Source organism: Mobula birostris, chromosome 8 (genome assembly GCF_030028105.1).
Source record: "Mobula birostris isolate sMobBir1 chromosome 8, sMobBir1.hap1, whole genome shotgun sequence".
In the NCBI taxonomy this organism is placed as follows: Eukaryota; Metazoa; Chordata; class Chondrichthyes; order Myliobatiformes; family Myliobatidae; genus Mobula; species Mobula birostris.
Window position 1 is genome coordinate 130,384,268 of NC_092377.1, and position 18,889 is coordinate 130,403,156.

An 18,889-nucleotide genomic window follows, 5' to 3' on the forward strand; every position below is an offset into this window, starting at 1 on the left:
CATTTCTCTGACGTTAAATGTACCTATTGAAACCTATTCTGAGGCTATGTCCTTTGGTCTGAGACTCTCTCACTATAGAACCATCCTCTCCACATCCACTCTATCTGGGTATTTATTTGCACCACCACCAACTGCAGTCCCAAAGACCCCAGAAGCCTTCAGACTGCAAATTGCATGGCCTCTAGCTTCCGCTCCACTTCTTTCTCAAAAGAACCAACCAGTTTCCCATCACCACCACACTCCTCCGCCTGGCAGAAGTGGTCGTCACCCTCAATCATTTCTCCTTTGCTTGTCCCATTTTCTCTAGACTCAAGGGGTAGCCACGGGCACCCACATGGGCCCCAGCTATGCCTGCCTTTTTGTTGGATACGTAGAAGAATCTATGTTCCAAGCCTTCCCTGGTAATGCACCCTAACTCTTCCTTTGCTGCATTGGCAACACATTGGTGCTGCCTCATGCACCCTTGCTGAACTTGTCAATTTCATCAACTTTGCTTCCAGCTTCCACCCTGTCCTTAAATTCATTTGCTCCATTTCTGACACTTCTATCTCCTTTCTTGATCTGTCTCTGTCGACAAGCTGTCTACTGACATCTTTTATAAACCTATCAATTCCATTAATTACCTTGGTTAGACCTCTTCCCACCATGTCTCCTGTAACAACGCTATTCCCTTTTCTCAGTTGTCTCCACCGCATCTGTTCTAAGGATGACACTTTCCAGGACATCAGAAAATAGGGTTTCCACTCCTCCACCAGTGATGCTGTCCTCACCTGCACCTCCTCCACTTCCCGGACATCCACGCTCACCCCATTTTCCTTAATAGGGATAGAATTCCTCTCGTCCTAACCAACTGCCCCATGACCATCTACATCAACACATCATTCTCCACGACTTCTGCCACCTCTAAAGGGAACCTACCACTAAACACATCTTTACCTTCTCCCCACTCTCCGCTTTCTGCAGGGATCGCTCCCTCTGTGATCCCCTTGTCCATTCTCCCCTCCCCACTAATCTCCATCCTGGCACTTATCCCTGCGAGTGGTCACAGTGCTGCACCTGCCCATGCACTTTCTCCCTCACCTCCATTCAGAGCCCAAAACATTTCCTCCAGGTTCATCTGCGAATCTGCTGGGGTTGTCTTTTGTGTCCGGTGGTCCCAGTGCAGCTACTTTGGTGAGACCCATCGTAAACTTGGGGTCCCATTTATCGAGCCCTTCCTCACCATCCGCTAAAAGTAGAATTTCCCGGTGGACAACCATTTTAATTCCAATTCCCATTTCTGTTCTAGCATGTTGGCCCACGGCCTCCTCTTGTGCCATGATGAAGCCACCCACAGGGTGGAGGAAAAACACCTCATATTCCGTCTAGGTATCCTCCAACCTGATGGCATGAACATTGATTTCTCCTTCTATTAAAAAAAAACTCCTTCCTCCTTCTTCAATTCTGCACTGGCTTCTCACTTCTCACCTGCCTATCATCTTCCCTGGTTCCCCTCCTGCTTCCCCATCTCCCATGGTCCACTTTCTTCTCCTATCAGATTCCTTCCTCTCCAGCCATTGATCTTTCCCACCCATCTGGCTTCACCTATCACCTCCAGCTGTCCTCCCTCCCCTCCTTCTGCCTTCTTTATTCTGGTGTCTTCTCTGTTCCTGAAGAAGGGTTGCGGACCAAAATGTCGACTGTTTATTAATTTTCCATAGATGCTGCCTGACCTGCTGAGTTCCTCCGGCATTTTGTGCCAGCTCCTTTAAATATTAAATAGGTTTTAATGAGAATTCCCCTCATTCGTCTAGAACTCCAGCGAGTACAGGCCCAGTGTGATCAAAAGCCCCTCATGCATTAACCCCTTCATTCCCAGGATCATTCTTTTAAACCTTCTCTGGTCTCTCTCCAATGCCAATGCACATCCTTTCTGAGGGTCCAAAGCTGCTCACTATATTCCAGGTGTGGTCTGATCAATGTTTTATAAAGCCTCAGCATTACATCTGTGGTCTTGTATTCTCGTTTTCTCAAAATGAATTCTAACATTGTATTTCCTTCCTTACTATCAACTCAACCTGAAATGGCACAACTCTAATCTCGGCCTCAGTATAGCGACACTAGGACCAGCTTGCGCTGCAGTGGACTTTGTGCTTCTTTTCTGTTCTAATTGTCTTCTATTACAAAAACGATATTTTATCTCCTTGTGAATGTTATGTATCTAACGGTATATGCCTGTGATGCTGCTGCAAGTAATTTTTTCATTGCATTTGTGGACTTGTGCATCTGACAACAATCCCGACACTGAAGAGTTTTAAGCAGAGGGAAGGTCTGGTCTCGGTAAGCCAGGGGTGAATGACTCGGCGGACTTGAGACTCCAGTCAGACCTGCTGAGACATTATCAATTGAGAGAGCAGATGTACAGGGCAAATTCTTTCTCTTCCCAATTCATATCAAACGTACAGGTAAGGGAAGGATCGGCAGCTGAACCCCACCCCTCACGGATCCTGGTTTCTTCCGCCAGAGGCACGTCACGGGTAACCGGGAGTGGTAAGTTAACTGGTAATGAGTCACCACCAGTGAGCTGTCCTTACTTAGTCACAGGGCTCTTCAGCATGGTAACAGGCCCTTCGGCCCAACTGGTCCATGCTGACCACTGCATCTTCCCTGCTCATCTCAGTTGCCTGTGTTCAACCCACAACCCACCAAACCTCTCTCCTATCCAAATGCCTCTTAAATGTTGCCATTGTACCCACCTTGACCACTTCTTCTGGCAGCTCATTCCCGGTCCTCACTACCCTCTGTATAAAGAGGTTACCTCTCAGGTCTCTTTTAAACCTATCCCCTCTTTACCTTGTATCTGTGCCCTCTGGTTCTGGACTCACTAGCCTTGGGGAAAGGACTATGACCTTATCCATTCCTCTCATGGTTTTATAAACTTCCCTGAGGTCACCCTTCATTCTTCTGTGTTTCAGGGAATAAACAGCCAGTGTGAGCAAACTCTCCCTATAACTCAGGCCTCTTGTCCAGGCAGCATCCTCATAAATCTCTTCTGCACCATCTCCAGCTTGACAATGTCTTTCCCAAAACAGAGTGACTAAAACTGGACACAATACTATGGAGTTCATTCTGTACCTCTTGAAAGACAAGGACGTTGCTGGGGCTATAGGGACAGGTCAAATAGGTTGGATTTTATTCACTGGAGGCATCTTATAGTGCTATACAAAGTTATGAAGGGGATAGATACAGTAAATGCCTGCCAAGTTTTTTCTCCTCAGGTTGGGTGAGATCACAGGTTTAGGGTAGAAGGTGAAATGTCTAAGGGGAACCTGAGGGTAGTGAGAGTGTGGAACGAGCTGCCAGCTGAAGTGGTATAGACGAGGTCAATTGAAACATTTAAGAAAGGTGAGAGGTTTATGAATGAGAGGCGTATGGAGATCCAGGGGCAGGTAGATTGGACCAGGCAGAAGATCTGTCTGGCATAGACTTGACAGATGGAAAGGCCTGTCTCTGTGCTCTTTGACCTGCCTGCCACTGGAGCAGTGTGACATTATGGGATTCGTTTTGTACCTGCCTTGTGTAACTCACCCCGCTGATGCTGATAGCAGTGCTTACGACATCCCTCTCTCAGTTACAGCCTAAGTCAGTCACAAGATCTTGTTTTGGGCGCCAGTCGAAATTCGAGAGTCAGTGTCAAGGGAAAGTATTCCAAATCCTCAGGATAAACTTTAGGAGAGAGATTATTGAACTAAACAGCACAGAGTGCTTCAAGAAGAGGAGGAGGAAATTTCCACTTGTGGACGGACAGAAATCAGCCAGGACAAGAATTAGCAGACAGTTATTCATCATCTCATCGGGGATTAGGGATTGGGAACTCTCTCTGAGAAGGAGGAATGGAGAAGTATTTGGTTGCAGTCAGCTCACTTGGCATGAAGAGGTGCCACAGGGCCAGACTCACGAGTACAGTCCCCTACATTCTCCAGTTGAACATGTGCTGCTTGGCAGCCTTCTTGTTTACAAAGGCTGATTATTGGAGGAGGCTTGGGAGAAGTTGGAGATGGCTAGATAAATGCCTCACAGCTGCAGAGAGAGGCTCTCTTCCCCCTCCCCCCTCGCTGCCTCCTTCTGTCTGTCACCTCTCTCTTGCTGTGCCCCTCACTCTCTCACCATCTCTCTCTCTTGCTGTGGACTTTGCAACTTGCTCAGAAACAGGCCCTTCGGCCCAACTGGCTCATGCCAACTATCAAAGCTAGTCCCATTTCCCTGCATTTGTCCCACATCCTCCAAACCTTTCCTATCCATTAAGCATTGTAATTGTACCTGACTCTATTATTTCCTCTTGTAGATTGTTCCACATACCCATCACCCTCTACGTAAAAAAACCTACCCCTTTTAAATCTTTCCACTCTCACGTTAAACCTATTCCTCTAGATTCAAACTCCCCTACCCTGGGAAAAGACTGTGATCATCCACCTTATCTCTGTCCCTCATGGTTGTATAAAACCTCCTTTGCTCCAGGGAAAAACAGCCCCAGTCTGTCCTTACAACTCAAGCCCCCCTGTCCCGGTAACATCCTTGTGAATCTTTCCTGCACCCTCTCCAGCTTCATACGTCCTTCCTATTGCTGGGCGACCAGAACTGCACACGATACTCAGAGTGCGGTCTCACCAATGTCTTGTAGCATCCCAGCTCCTGTAGTCAGTGCCCTGACTGATGAAGGCTAGCATGTCAAACACCTTCTTCACCACCCTGTCTGTGTGTGTCACCACTCTCAGGGAACCATGTACCTGTACCCTGGGTCTCTTTGTTCCGCAGCATTCACTGTTGTATAATTTTCCCAAGAGGTATCACCTCACAACTGTCTGAGGTTAAATTTCCTCGGTTATTCCATGGCCCACTTTCTCAGTTTTATTTTATACATTTATTGAGAGATTCAGTGTGAAACAGCTCCTTACAGCCCAATGAGCCACACAGCCCAGCAACCCACCTATTTCAACACCAATCTACTCACAGGACAACTTACAATGACCGATTAACCTAGTAACTGGTACGTCTTTGGAATGTGGGAGGAAACCGGAGCACCCGGCGGAAACCCACGCACACACGGGAAGCGCGTACAAACTTCTTACAGAAAACGCTGGGACTGAACTTCTAACTCTGATTTCCCGAGCTGTAATAGGGTCACATTAGTCGCTATGCCAGCGTCCCATTTGAACTGTCCGTTTCTCCTCCATTTCTACCCCGATAACAGAACATTTATAACTCACGTTCTATCCCCTGATTGACCCAGTGTCTTACCAAACCACCGCATCCACCCCAACTCAGTGGGACAACTCTTAGATGCAGTAGTGACAAACCGATCGTACACTGAAAACTTTGATTGGCATGAGGCATATCTTGCTGCCCCTCAATTCCTTAAACCCCACCCATAATAAAAAGATACACAAGGATTATCTTTAATGCCAAAGTAAATACTTTGGGCAAGAAACCAGAGGTCCATGAGCCTGTCCTCATGAGAGGGGATCAGAGGTGGAGAGGGTCATTAGCTTTAAATTCCTTGGCATTAACATATCAGAGGATCTGTCCTGCGACCAGCACTTAAGCCTGATTTATACTTCTGCGTCAACTCGATGCCATAACCTACGCAAGTGACCTACGCGCGTTGTGAGCATTTATACTTGTGCATTGGTGTGTCTGCGTTGCTCTGCAATTCGCGCATGTCACGCATGCGCACACACCTGCCTGTGCAAGGCTTCATGGTCATGGTAGTCTTTCTCGGGGTAAACAAGAAGCAAGCGTCTTTTTTCGTAAAAGCGAAATGTGTCCCCATAATTTCGGAGGTCTGTAAAGCTTTATGGAAAGCATTGCAGCCAGAGTTCCTTCCCTGCCCTTCAGTCGCCCAACGGGAAGCTATTGCAGCGTAGGATGACATGCGATGCTACCAAGCAGACCAATCACAGCTGTTGCGTTCTGCGTTGCCGTGACGCGCAGTTACATTTTGGGAGAGGTGCACATCAGGCCCCGGCGTAGGGATCCGCGTTGGCTCTGCGTAGGGCTTGCAGCGACGCTGTACTTACAGCTTCGAGCTAACATAGAAGTATAAACCAGGCTTTAAGTGTCATCATAAAGAAGGTACGACAGTGCTTCAACTTTCTTAGATGTGGCATGTCACCAACACTTCTACAGATGCACAGTGAAGGGTATCTGGACTGGTAGCGTCACAGTATGGTATGGAAACACCGATGCCCAGGAATGGAATAGCCTACAGGAAGTGGTAGATACAGTCCAGTCCATCACAGGCAAAACCCTCCCCACCATTGAACACATTTACACGGAGCACTGCCACAAGAAAGCGGCATCTGTCATCGAAGACACCCGCCATCCAAGGCCGTGTCCTCTTCTTGCTACTGCCATTGGGCAGAAAGTACAGGAGCCTTAGGTCCCACACCACCAGCCTACAACCATCAGGCTCCTGAACCAGCGTGGATAACTTCATTCACCTGAACTCTGAGTTGACTCAACAACCTAACGACCAACTTCGAAGAACTCTTTACAACTCCCGCAGTCAGTGTTACTTTTAATTGTGCAGTCTGCTTTCTTTCACACATTATCTGTCAGTCTTGATCTGTTTATGTATAGATTTTGTAAATTCTATTGAATTGATTTTTTTCCCTGTAAATCACTGAAAGAAGATAAATTACAAGACAGTGCATGGTAACATATCTATACTTTAATAATAAATTTACTTTGAGCTCTGAAACTGTTTTTCACAGAGGGCAGTGAATCGGCGGAATTCTCTGCCCAGGGAAGCAGTCGAGGCTGCTCCATTAAATAATTTTAAAATACAGTCAGATAGATTTTTGCTAAGCAGGGGAGTTAAGGGTTGTAGGGAAAAGGCAGGTAGGTGGAACCGAGTCAATGGCCAGATCAGCCAAATTACTTCGAACTTTGCACACCGTCTTGAGAGCTCTGACTTTGACTCTTGCCTTACAGATGTTTCTGCAGTGAGGGGACTGGTATATAAAGAGGCAGAGGGGGAAGGGGGTGAAATCACTCCAGAGAAACATTGTATCATTTCTTAATGCATGTATGTATTTCTAAATGACAATAAAAGAGGACTGAGTGTTCTCATAATCTAAAATAGTCTCCCCTACCACCCCCCATTTTCAACACCTCCTGTGTAAGTCAGGTTAACCGCCACTGTCGGTTTCCCCGTGACTACTTGGGTTTCCACAGGGTGCTTTGGTTTCCTCCCATATTCCAAAGAGTTAGTAAGATAGCTGGTCACATGGGTGTAATTTGGCAGTGTGGGCTTGTTAGGCTGAAAAGGCCTGTTACTCTACTTTCTCTCTAAAATAAAAAACTCACCGCCTGTGATGGTGATCTTCCTGCCCTGGTAGTAGTTGTCCAATGTAACGGATTTGCCCTGCTTGGAGGCCACAATCCTCACAGTGCGAGAGGCATCGGGGCAGTCCACGTATGGGTTGTAGTTGGGGTCGGCCTGCTGCAGCTGGTCGTTGACCTGGTTGGCAGTACTGCTGGGGTTAAAAGCATCTGCCAACCGGTTCCGGCAGAACGACTTGTACTTCCAGTAAACGGTGGGCGCCTGAGTAGCTGAGGTATCGTACTGGCACTTCAGTACCACTGGCTGGAAGAGGAGCGCCACCTCCCACGGGTCCGGAGTCGTCACCTGGATCGCTGCAGAGAGGCCTGGGAGCAAGGGAGAGGGAGAACAGAATCAGAGACGGCATTAAATGAGATCACAGCCGTTCTGGCCATGGTCTCAGCTTCACTAACCTGCCTTTTCCCCAGAATCTTTAATTCCCCTGCAAAATAAATCTGCCTCACTATGTCTGAAATATAATTACTGAGGTTGCCACTGCTGCTTCCTTAGGCAGAGAATTCCACAAATTCATCACTCTCTTGGGGGGAAAAGTATTTTCCCCTCATCTCCATCCTAAATCTATTCCCTGAATCTTGAGGCAAGGTCTGAAAAGAGTGTTTCATGTCTGTATTCACCATGGAGGAGGCCACAGAAGCTCAATCAGGGCAAATGACAGTGATGTCCTGAAACACGTACAGATTATGAAAGCAAGAGGTACAGGCAGTCTTGGGAATGCACAAAGTAGGACAAATCCCCAGGGCCTAGCTAAGTGTATCCTCTGAATTTGTGGGAACCAAGGGGGAAATGTCAGAGATTTGAAAACATATGAAGATATAGGAGTAGGAGTTGGCCATCTGCCCTGACGAGCCTGTTCCACCATTCAATAAGATCATGGCTGATTGGACTATTGACCCAGCTCCAGCTACCTGCCTTTTCCCCAGAACCTGTAATTCCCTTGCTATGTAAAAATCCAACTGTGGATTAAATAAATTTAATTAGGTAGCCTCTACTGCGTTCCCTCAAACAAATTACTGATGTATATTGTGAACAGCTGTGGGGCCAGTATCGACCCGTGGCCCTCCGCTTAACACTGACCGCCAACCTGAGATCCACTTACACCATGTATTTAATATAAACTCAGTGGCCACTTTATGAGGTACACGGTACGTTAATGCAAATATCTAATCGGCCTATCACGTGGCAGCAACTCAATGTATAAAAGCACGCATACACGGTCAAGAGGTTCAGTTGTCATTCAGACCAAACATCAGAATGAGGATGAAATGTAATCCCAGTGACTTTCACCGTGGACAGGGTGCACCGTGGCCATATCGAGTGGTTTGACTATCTCAGAAATGGCAAATTCTCTTGGGATTTTCATGCAAATAAAGTTTACAAAGAATGGCGTGAAAAACGAAACAAAAACATTCAGTGAATGCAGTTCTGTGGGCAAGAATGCAGAGACCCTGGATAAAAAACCTGCTAGCCTCTGCTAGAAAGCTTAAACTTCCTTTGAAGTTCAACTTTCAGCAGGAGAACAACCCAAGGCACACTGCCAGAGTAACTATGGAGTGGCTTCAAATGAAGAAAATTGATGTTCTTGAGTGGCCCAGGGTCCTGACCTGAACCGAATTGAACATCAAGACTGCTCTCCACTGCCCTGAGAGAGGTCAGAGGAGAATGGCCAGACTGGTTCAAACTGACAGGAAGGTGACAATAATCAAATAAGCACGCATTCGAACATGGTGTGCAGAAGAGCATCTCTGAATGCACAACACGTTGAACCTTGTTGTGGATAGGCTACGGTAGCAGGAGACCATGAACAAACACTTAGTGGCCACTTTATTAGGTACTGCCACTTTATTGAGTGTATCTAATGAGACAGCCTCTAGTGCTTCCCTTGCCATAAAATTCCACAGATTCATTATGCTCTGGGAAAAGCAATTTCAAAGCTCAAAGTACCTCAAAGCCCAGAAAAAGTATTAAGCCCCAAACCCTTTGTTCACATAAATGAGTATGACAACCAGGGATTTTCACCAATTTAACTAAGATTTTTTATTTGTGAATCATACTCTCCTTTTTTTTAAACCACAGAAGAGCGCAAAAAAAAAATCAGGAAAAATTGTAAAGCATGAGAAACTAAAAATTCTAATCCTGAATTTTTTCAAAATTCAGAAGTATTCATCCCCCTTTGCCCAGTATTTATTTGAACCACCTCTTGCAACTATTACAACCAGTACTCGTTTTGCACAATGTGATGGAGCAAGATTTGCCTCCCTGCAAAATTGCTCAAGCTGTGCCAGGTTAGTTGGGGAGCGGGCAGTGGAGAGCAGTCTTGATGTTCAATTCAGTTCAGGTCAGGACCCTGGGCCACTCAAGGACATCAATTTTCTTCATTTGAAGCCACTCCATGGTTACTCTGGCAGTGTGACTTGGGTTGTTCTCCTGCTGAAAGATGAACTTCAAAGGAAGTTTAAGCTTTCTAGCAGAGGCTAGCAGGTTTTTTATCCAGGATCTCTCTCTGCTTAGCAGCATTCATCTTCCCATCAATCCTGACCAGATTTCCAGTCCTTGCTGTTGAAAAGCATCCCCATAGCATGATGCAGCCGCCAACCAAACTTTACAGTAGGGATCGTGTTACCTGGCTGATGAGCGGTGTTAGAATTGCACCACATTGTTGGGGCCAAAAAGTTCCACTTCAGTCACATCGGACCACAAGACCGTCTTCTACATCTTTATAGCATCTTGTAAGTGACACTTTGCAAAGCCTTTACTAGCAAGTATATGCCTTTTTTTTAAAACCAGGACTTCTTTCTTGCCACTCTTCCATAAATACACTTCTTGTGCAAACCTTGGAGATTGCGGAGCCATAAACTTTTTATGTTTAGTGGGACAGCCTGACCTAGGCAGTGTATCCGTGACTTCATATTTTTTCCAGTTTTTCCATGATGGACTGCACAGAACCTTTAAGATGGTATTGGACCCATCCTCAGATTTGTGCTTCTCTATAATCAATTCCGACTTGTCTTTTTTTTTGGCGTGTGCCTGCGAGTCTGTGCGTGTGCACGTGTGATGATGTCTTTTTCATGGCTTTTTACAAGGCGCAGAGTGAGAGAGACTGACTGTGAGGTGTGCCACTCCTCACACAGACATTTTCGCAGTATTTTCCCTTAATTTTACGAGGTCGAGTTGCGATCTCAACACTCAACCTGGCACGGATGGAAAGCATACCCGGGAGCGGACCGGACTAGTTTCGAACCCGGGAACCTCCATTCCCGGGTCCGGCGCCGATGTCGTTGCACCACCAGCCGCGCCCCCCACCCCCCCGACTTTTAAATGCACTTTTGTTTTCACCTTGGTTAGGTCTGTCGAATCTACCATACTGTTGGACCTTACAGAGAGAGCGGGTATTTATTCTTATGAATTCATTGAAAACAGGTGATCTTCAATTTTTCTACATCAACAATTTGGGTGAGTTGGTAAGGTAATACAACATACTGCACTGGAGGAAAGAGTGTAATAATTACAAAGGGGATGAATACTTTTTCAGCCTCAACAATTTTGGTTTTTAATTTTTAGTAAATTGTTGACAGGTTTTGGAATCTTTCTTTTAAATTGATGTGATGCACAATGTTTTGTAGATTAGCTCAAACAAATCCTACTTCAATGTATGTTAAATTCAGATAAAAAGAGACAGTAAAACGTGAAAATAGTTGCAGGGGTTGAATACTTTTCCAAGGTACTGTATATGCTACAATATACCACCCTGAGATTCTTTCTCTTGCACTTACAGGGAAAAACACTATAGATAAACAAAGACTGACAAACAACTAATCTGCAGAAGACAAACTGCAAATAACAGCGAGAACATGAGTTGTAAAGAGTCTTTGAAAATTCAGAGTAGTTGTGAATGAAATTATCCCTACTGATGCAGGAGTCTGATGATTCTAAGATAATAACTGTCTCTGAACCTAGAGGTGTGGGACCTAAGGCTTCTGTACATCCTGACCGATGAAATTTGCGAGAAGAGGCCGTGGGCTGGATGGTGGGGTTCTTTGATGATGGATGCTGCTGCATTGTGGAAGCTCTCAATGGTGGGGAGAGCTTTGCCTGTGATGGGCCGGGCTGTATTCACTACTTCCTGCAGACTTTTCGGTTCCCGGGTATCGGAGTTTCCATGTCCGGCCGTGACGCACCAGTCAGAATTCTCTCCACTGTGCAACGATAGAAGTTTGCTAAGGTTTTAGGTGACATGCTGAACCTTCACAAACTTCTCAGAAAGCAGAGGTGAAACCATGCCTTCTTTATGATCCCAGTATATATTAACGCCAAGGAATTTGATATTACTGCATTCAGTGTATTATGCTCCAGATTGTCTTTATAATCATCTACACACCTGATTAACTTTACTACTGTGGTGGTATTCCTTTCAGCGGGATTGAGAGCTTTTAAAAGTGTTCCAAGAAACTATTGAAAAGTCTCATGTTGACAATAATTTAACCCATCAAACATTTCAGCATTTCCAGCTGATGTAGGAGGAGGCAATTCCAGCTCAAGGAGCCTCTGTCAGCTCACAGGACAACTCTTAGTCCATGAGCCAGGACCCCAAATTTGGGCCACCGGTACCATCTGGGGAGAAAAATTCTTATCGTGATTTTTGGCAAGGTAACAACCCCTAGTGCTAGAAAATATGTGATAGCATTGCAGTGGTGATAGCCTTCTGTGAGGGGGACTGTGAGTTGCACCTCCATGCTATAAGAACCAAGATCCCATGGTGCTTTGTCTATGATAAGATGAATTATGCCAGGTACCTGTCCCCTTACTTTGCTCAGATGATGGACCTCCCAGAGAAGAATCCCTCTGTGTATGAGGCCTTCAAGACAGGCCAATTCTCAGTGCAGCTGTCAAGTAACAACCCCTTTGGGCAGATCCCTGTGGACCAGGCTATTGAAGCCACAGTGAACAAAGACACACAGACTCCTGGAGGCACATCACGGTTCAGCCTGCATGCTGGAGCTATCAAGCGTTACTACATAACAGCTGGGCACCGCAGTGCATTCCTGGGACAGTTAAGGGAGATGGTGCAAGGCAACAAATCAGAGCTTTGTCATGCGGAGCTACAGCGGCCAAGAATCCAGAAAGATGAGGAAGCAGTTTTAGCAGTGATTCAAAAAAGGTGAAATCGAAAGTCATCAACTCCCACTATGCAAGGACTGCTTAATAAAAATATGCACAGCGAGCCAACTACCAGGCTGGTATATGGAGAAGATGTTTGGAGAAGAACCCACAAGTGCCAAGCCCTGTTGGCAGAGGATGGAGGATGGAAGATGGAGAGAGAAGAGGAAGATGAACCGTAAACACAAAATAATTTGCAGACGCTGGGGTCAAAGCAACACTCACAACATGCTGGAGGAACCCAGCAGGTCGGGCAGCATCCGTGGAAAAGATCGGTCGACGTTTCGGGCCGGAACCCTTCGTCAGGACTGAAGAGGGAAGGGGCAGAGGCCCTATAAAGAAGGTGGGGGGAGGGTGGGAAGGAGAAGGCTGGTAGGTTCTAGGTGAAAAACCAGTAAGGGGAAAGATAAAGGGGTGGGGGAGGGGAAGCAGGAAGGTGATAGGCAGGAAAGGCGAAGAAGGAATAGGGGAAACACAATGGGTAGTAGAAGGGGGCGGAACCATGAGGGAGGTGATAGGCAGCTGGGGGAGGGGGCAGAGTGAAATAGGGATAGGGGAAGGAAGGGGGAGGGAATTACCGGAAGTTGGAGAATTCTATGTTCATACCAAGGGGCTGGAGACTACCCAGACGGTATATGAGGTGTTGCTCCTGAGTTTAGCCTCATCATGGCAGTAGAGGAGGCCATGTATGGACATATCCGAATGGGAATGGGAAGCAGAGTTGAAGTGGGTGGCAACCGGGAGATCCTGTCTGTTGTGGTGGACGGAGCGGAGGTGCTCGATGAAGCGGTCCCCCAATCTGCGTCGGGTTTCACCGATGTAGAGGAGGTCTCACCGGGAGCACCGGATGCAACAGATGACCCCAACAGACTCACAAGTGAAGTGTTGCCTCACCTGGAAGGACTGTTTGGGGCCCTGAATGGTGGCAAGAGAGGAGGCGTAGGGACAGGTGTAGCACTTACGCTTACAGGGATAAGTGCCGGGCGGGATATCCGTGGGGAGGGACGTGTGGATCAGAGAGTCACAGAGAGACTGATCCCTGTGGAAAGCGGAGAGGGGTGGAGAGGGAAAGATGTGCTTAGTGGTGGTGTCCTGTTGAAGGTGGCGGAAGTTGCGGAGGATAATGTGCTGGATCCGGAGGCTGGTGGGGTGGTAGGTGAGGACAAGGGGAACTCTGTCCCTGTTGTGGTGGTGGGAGGATGGGGTGAGGGCCGAAGTGCGGGAAATGGAGGAGATGCGGGTGAGGGCATCATTGATGATGGCAGAAGGGAAACCACGATCCTTAAAGGAGGAGGACATTTGAGATGTCCTGGAACGGAAAACCTCATCCTCGGAGCAGATGCGGCGGAGACGGAAGAACTGGGAATAGGGAATAGCATTTTTGCATGTGGCGGGGTGGGAAGAGGTAGAGTTGAGGTAGTTATGAGAGTCAATGGGCTTGTAGAAGATGTCAGTGGACAGTCTGTCTCCAGAGATGGAGACTGAGATCGAGAAAGGGGAGAGAAGTGTCCGAGATAGACCAAGTGAATTTGAGGGCTGGGTGGAAGTTTGAAGTAAAGTCGATGAAATTGACGAGCTCAGTATGGGTGCAGGAAGCAGCACCAATGTAGTCGTCAATGTAGTGAAGGAAAAGTTAGGGGGCAGTACCAGAATAGGTTTGGAGCACAGACTGTTCCACATAACCAACGAAGAGGCAGGCATAGTTGGGGCCCTACCACATAACCAACGAACAGTTGAACCAGCTGAACAGTTGGTGGTGCACTGGATGGAAGGCCGGCCAGCACCCGATGCCATCCTGGACCTACTGGCCTGTAACTGTCCAAAAAAAATGTTCACTCCTAAGATGTATGTGTGTTGCAAATGGCCTCAGGTGTACTGACGTATGTAGACTGACAGACTGTGAGAACCAGGCATCCACCTCAGAGAGTGTGGAAAGTTCAGATGAAGATGTGGAAGAGGTGGAAGACTTGGAAAATTATTATGATGATTAATAGGTTTTGAAAGTATGGAAAACGAAGTATGGAAAGCAGTTTTTGATTAAATATATTCATTTTACAACCAAATGGGGCCTAGGTTATGGCTGTGTGGAACCCTACATTTGAATTATTGTACTGTAATTCTATATGCTATGACAAAAGCTTAAGATTGTTTTGATTTGATACAACAATATGGAAAATACCGTGATGTTGATAAGACTCCAGAAATCTCTCCAAATAAGGTTTTTTACCTTTTGGAGGGGAGGGTGGGGTAACATTTTCTGCTGTACTGATGTTAATATGGAATATATACAACAAGTGATCACTTATTTGAAGTAATAAAGCTACCACTGGTGCAATGCTATCACATATTTTCTAACTCTAGAGATTTATACCTTGCCAAAAATCACTGTGAGCATTATTCCCCTCAGATGGTACCGACCAACCCTACTGGCTCACGGACTTTCTGTTTCCCTGAACGTTGCCCTGTAACCTACTCTCCCCACTCAACTGACCCAGGTTTACCACTGACAAACACCCAGTGGCCACGTTATTCAGTACACCTGCCCATTTTAAGAGACTCCTGGATAGGCACATGGAGCTTAGAACAATAGAGGGCTATGGGTAACCCTAGGTAATTTCTAAGGTAAGGGCATGTTCAGCACAGCTTTGTGGGCCGAAGGACCTGTATTGTGCTGCAGGTTTTGTATGTTTCTATTAATCAAATATCTTATCAGCCAGTCATGTGGCAGCAACTCAATGCATAAAAGCATGCAGACATGACCAAGAGGTTTGGTTGTTGTTCAGTCCAAACATGAGAATGGGGAAGAAATGGGATCTTCGTGACTTTGACAATGATTGTTGGTGACTGATGGCTTGAGTATCTCAAAACTGCTTTTCTCTGGGGATTTTCACACACAACAGTCTCTACAGCAAGGGTTCCCAACCTTTTTTATGCCATGGACCAATACCGTGAAGCAAGCAATACAATAGACCCCAAGTTAGGAACCCCTGCTCCAGAATTTACAGAAAATGGTGCGAAAAACAAAAAACATCCAGTGACCACCAGTTCTGTGGGCAAAAACGCCTTGCCTGAGGTGAATGACTGACAGGAAGGCAACAGTAACTCAAATAAGCACTCACTACAACAGTGGTGTGCAGAAGAGAATCTCCAAACACACAATATGTCGAAGCTTGAGGTGGATGGCCTACAGGAGCAGAAGACCATGGACATCTACACAGTGGTCACTTCACTGGGTGTAGGAGAAACCCCAACAGCACTGAGTGCAGTGTTGTGTTCTGAATCAGTGACTTTCAGATTAAAACAGTGTCACTTCAGTGTATATTGTGACAGTAACTGAATATTGGGTCATTTTACACTGACTGTGGGTCTTCAGGCTCCTGTACCTCCTCTCTGATGGCAGCAATGAGAAGAGACCATGTCCCAGATGGTCGGGCTTACCCAGATCTCACTTTTTTAGATACCTACAGATTAGAAACTTTTTAATTACTGCTTCTCCTAATTTTCCACACTCATATCCAATGGATACTTTGGAAAAAATTTTAGATCTAAATCTCTCTCAGAAAAGTGTTGTAGCAATTATTTATAATATAATTATGAATTTATGTCCTGATGTTTCCAATAAAATTAAAGCTGATTGGGAAAGAGAACTTTAAGATTATTATACCGATTGAAAAATGGGAAAAAATTCTTCAATTGGTTAATTCATCCTCTATATGTGCTAAACATGTGTTGATACAGTTTAAAGTAGTGCACAAGGCTCATATGTCCAAAGATAAACTATCTCGTTATTATTCTCATATTAATCCAATATGTGATAGATGTCATTTCGAGATAGCTTCTTTAACTCACATGTTTTGGTCATGTCCTTTGTTGGAAAAATATTGGAAAGATATTTTTGACATTATTTCAATGGTTTTGAATACAGACTTACAACCTCACCCAATTTCTGCTATCTTTGGATTACCAATGATAGATTCAAATTATTTAACCTCTTCAGCACATAGGATGATTGCATTTCTTACTTTAATGGCTAGAAGATCCATATTGCTGAATTGGAAAGAGATTAACCCTCCTACTGTATTTCACTGGTTTTCACAAACTATGTTGTGTTTGAATTTGGAAAAAAATTAGAAGTGTGGTTTATGACCCTTCCATTAAATTTGAAAAAACTTGGAGGCCATTTATTCAGCATTTTCATTCGATGTAATCTGACCATTTCCAAACTTATTTTACTTCTCTGTACTGTTGGTTGAGAGGAATGGAGTCGTCGACACTAAGGTTTTCTTCTCTACCATTTTTACTTTGTTAGAATTGCCCAAGTCTTTTTAGTTTAGTTGACTAATTCTGTTTAGTTTAGTTTTTTCTTTTTTTTTCTTTTCATGATTTTTCTCCAGCTTTTTTTTGTCCTGTATTATTCATTGTTACCCTACACGACTGGGAGTTTTGTCAATTTATACTATTTGGTTTTATAATTACTCATTTTAAGTATAACAATGTATTTCCAACAATTTGTATTATTGTTATGTTATGTTTATATTTTATGAAACTAATAAAAAGATTGGAAAAGAAAGAAGGAACAGATGGTCGGGGTCCTTTGCGATGGGCACTGCCTTCTTGAGGTGCCAGCTTTTGAAGTCATTCTCAACTCTGGGGAGGCTGAATGACCTAACTCTCCTCCTATAGCTTGTCCTATGGTTAAAAACAAAAGTGGACATGTCATGGCCAAGAAAGCTCACCGTCCAATGCCTCTACTTCCTCAGGAGGCTGAAGAAATTAGGAATATCCTTGTTCAATTTGACCAAAGTTTATTGATGCACTATAGAAAACATCCTACTAGATAGAAACATAGAAAATAGGTGCAGGAGTAGGCCATTCAGCCCTTCGAGCCTGCACCACCATTCAGTAAGATCATGGCTGATCATCCAACTCAGAACCCCGCCCCAGCCTTCCCTCCATACCCTCTGATCCCCGTAGCCACAAGGGCCATATCTAACTCCCTCTTAAATATAGCCAATGAACTGGCCTCAACTGTTTCCTGTGGCAGAGAATTCCACAGATTCACCACTCTCTGTGTGAAGCAGTTTTTCCTAATCTCGGTCCTAAAAGGCTTCCCCTTTATCCTCAAACTGTGACCTCTCGTTCTGGACTTCCCCAACATCGGGAACAATCTTCCTGCATCAAGCCTGTCCAATCCCTTTAGGATTTTATACGTTTCAATCAGATCCCCCCCCTCAATCTTCTAAATTCCAACGAGTACAAGCCCAGTTCATCCAGTCTTTCTTCATATGAAAGTCCTGCCATCCCAGGAATCAATCTGGTGAACCTTCTTTGTACTCCCTCTATGGCAAGGATGTCTTTCCTCAGATTAGGGGACCAAAACTGCATACAATACTCCAGGTGTGGTCTCACCAAGGCCTAGTACAACTGCAGTAGTACCTCCCTGCTCCTGTACTCGAAACCTCTCGCTATAAATGCCAGCATACCATTCGCCTTTTTCACCGCCTGCTGTACCTGCATGCCCACTTTCAATGACTGGTGTATAATGACACACAGGTCTCGTTGCACCTCCCCTTTTCCTAATCGGCCACCATTCAGATAATAATCTGTTTTCCTATTTTTGCCACCAAAGTGGATAACTTCACATTTATCCACATTAAATTGCATCTGCCATGAATTTGCCCACTCACCCAACCTATCCAAATCACCCTGCATCCTCTTAGCATCCTCCTCACAGCTAACACTGCCGCCCAGCTTCGTGTCATCTGCAAACTTGGAGATGCTGCATTTAATTCCCTCATCCAAGTCATTAATATATATTGTAAACAACTGGGGTCCCAGCACTGAGCCTTGCGGTACCCCACTAGTCACGACCTGCCATTCTGAAAAGGTCCCGTTTATTCCCACTCTTTGCTTCCTGTCTGCTAACCCATTCTCTATCCACATCAATACCTTACCCCCAATACCGTGTGCTTTAAGTTTGCACACTAATCTCCTGTGTGGGACCTTGTCAAAAGCCTTTTGAAAATCCAAATATACCACATCCACTGGTTCTCTCCTATCCACTCTACTAGTTACATCCTCAAAAAATTCTATGAGATTCGTCAGACATGATTTTCCTTTCACAAATCCATGCTGACTTTGTCCGATGATTTCACCGCTTTCCTATCACATCGTTGATAACTGACTCCAGCAGTTTCCCCACCACTGACGTTAGGCTAACCGGTCTACAATTCCCCGGTTTCTCTCTCCCTCCATTTTTAAAAAGTGGGGTTTTTGTGGGGTAATTGGAGCCACCCTCCAATCCTCAGGAACTAGTCCAGAATCTAACGAGTTTTGAAAAATTATCACTAA

At 45.4% G+C, this 18,889-nt stretch overlaps 1 protein-coding gene across 2 annotated transcripts in view; it reads right to left on the reverse strand.

Moving 5' to 3' along the window:
• lsr (lipolysis stimulated lipoprotein receptor) overlaps window positions 1-18,889 on the reverse strand; it is a 69,283-nt gene that overhangs the window by 33,746 nt on the left and 16,648 nt on the right. For both annotated transcript variants that reach the window (XM_072266255.1, XM_072266256.1), the window contains exon 2: window positions 7,348-7,689. In XM_072266255.1, coding sequence (XP_072122356.1) covers window positions 7,348-7,689 — 342 coding nt within the window. The remainder of the gene's footprint in view (window positions 1-7,347; window positions 7,690-18,889) is intronic.